The sequence below is a fragment of the Austrofundulus limnaeus genome, unplaced genomic scaffold, assembly GCF_001266775.1.
Source record: "Austrofundulus limnaeus strain Quisiro unplaced genomic scaffold, Austrofundulus_limnaeus-1.0 Scaffold76, whole genome shotgun sequence".
NCBI lineage: Eukaryota > Metazoa > Chordata > Actinopteri > Cyprinodontiformes > Rivulidae > Austrofundulus > Austrofundulus limnaeus.
In genome coordinates this window covers 1,885,139-1,886,856 of record NW_013952478.1, presented here as the reverse complement: position 1 = coordinate 1,886,856, position 1,718 = coordinate 1,885,139, and the positions used below count along the sequence as shown (strand labels likewise).

Sequence of the window (1,718 nt, the reverse complement as noted above, 5' to 3'; positions counted from 1 at the left end):
GTTTTATATATTATACTAAACATGTGATGGTACATTACCTGCAGCAAGTTGTTTGCCCAAATTAAAGACGTATTGTATAGATTCATTTGCTTTTCTGCAGGTAACGATGCATCATAAACACCAACAGTGACAAAGTGCATATTTTCATTTTCTCTTGGCTGCCAGTTGATGATTTCATACTTTGCAACAGGATCTCCATTCTCATTAAAATAAACATCCTCACCTTCCTTTGTTTTGAAGTTAACCTTTTTTATGTGCTGTAAAATCTAAAATGAATTAAATAATGAAAAGAAAAGTATTGATAGTAAAATAAATGGAGGAAAACTGCTACAAATAGAATGTAAAACTAAATTTGTTGTTGATCATTCTTGTGCCTCAATGCTCTAAAATTATGTTCTAAAAGAATGTTTTCTTCAAACCTTAATGAATTCCTCAGAAATTTTTGTTTATGTTCTCTGTAACTAAAAAAAGTAAATAAGTAAGCATTTGAGAGGCGTAAACTTTTAAGCTTTTGACTCTGTTCTAGAAATCTAAAAATGTATTTAACTGAGTTCTAGAATGTAAACAAATGCTTTGTTTCAAGATGAACAGGTTAAAATATAAACAACATCGAACTATAAGTTTGCGGAAAAACAATAATGATTTCAGATATTAAGCTCACCTTGTAGGGATCTAGCTGGACACTGCTGTTGCATGCTTTATTGCAGCTGAAAATACCGTGCAAAGCATGGGCCACTGCATACACTCCTTTATACATGTTGTTAAAAATGGACATGTGTGACATGTCAGTGAAAACATTTTTCACACCACTCAGATTTTCCTGTCCAGTACATTGTCTCTGAATCTCGTCTGATTGGGACTGTACAAATTTACAGCTGAATAACGCCTCATAGAACTCTGTAAACAAGTCATTATTGGTTGAACCGAGTGGTTTTACATTAAACATAAACTCTTTAAGACCACTGACATAGGCTTTTGGAACATAGAGTCCAATGGCTCCATCCAAGATGTGATTTTTATCCCTTGATGCAGTCTGAGAATCAAAAATCCAAGCCTCGGTACCAACCCACTGGTACCCTGTCAAGTTGTGGTTGGACAATTCATGTATAAGCACCTCCATGTCCATGTGAGAGAGGAACGCAACAATCACTTTTGATGTGGAGGCCTTGATAATATCAATTAACTTTTCTATTTTGTCTAATGAGTCTGTTCTAAAGAACGGCTCAGAATATTCCAGACAGATGCCCAGCTGCTCTGCAGTCTCTGTAAATATTGCCATGCCATTATTGCCATAATCTTCATTTGACCGAACAGCTCCAATCCAAGTCCAACCAAAGTGTTTGACCAAATGGGCCAGGGCTCTAGCCTGATAATAGTCACTGGGTATGGTTCTGAGAAAGGATGGGTACTTYGTTTTATCACTGAGACAAGCACAGGTTGCATAATGACTGATCTAAAAACAAATACATTTAATATTATTGAGAGTACACCACACACACACACACACAAATTCTGTATATGCTTTTTAAAGTTAAATAGTGTCAACAACATTAAAAAGTGTATAACTCCTACCCACCAGGGGTATATGAAATGGTCCAATCACAGTAGCTATTGCCAAGCTAGGAGAGGATGAAGCTTCTCCCATTATGGCCTGAACTTGTGCAGGTCCGGTACATGCCTTCACAGCTGCAGCTTCATTTTCATCACCATTAACCAAA

General features: G+C 36.4%; 1 protein-coding gene across 1 annotated transcript in view; it reads right to left on the bottom strand.

Annotated features, from left to right (window-relative positions):
• Window positions 1-1,718, bottom strand: part of LOC106519366 (extracellular calcium-sensing receptor-like) — a 4,244-nt gene that overhangs the window by 1,878 nt on the left and 648 nt on the right. The window contains 3 exon segments of the mRNA XM_014011001.1: window positions 39-266; window positions 662-1,453; window positions 1,577-1,692. Coding sequence (XP_013866455.1) covers window positions 39-266; window positions 662-1,453; window positions 1,577-1,692 — 1,136 coding nt within the window.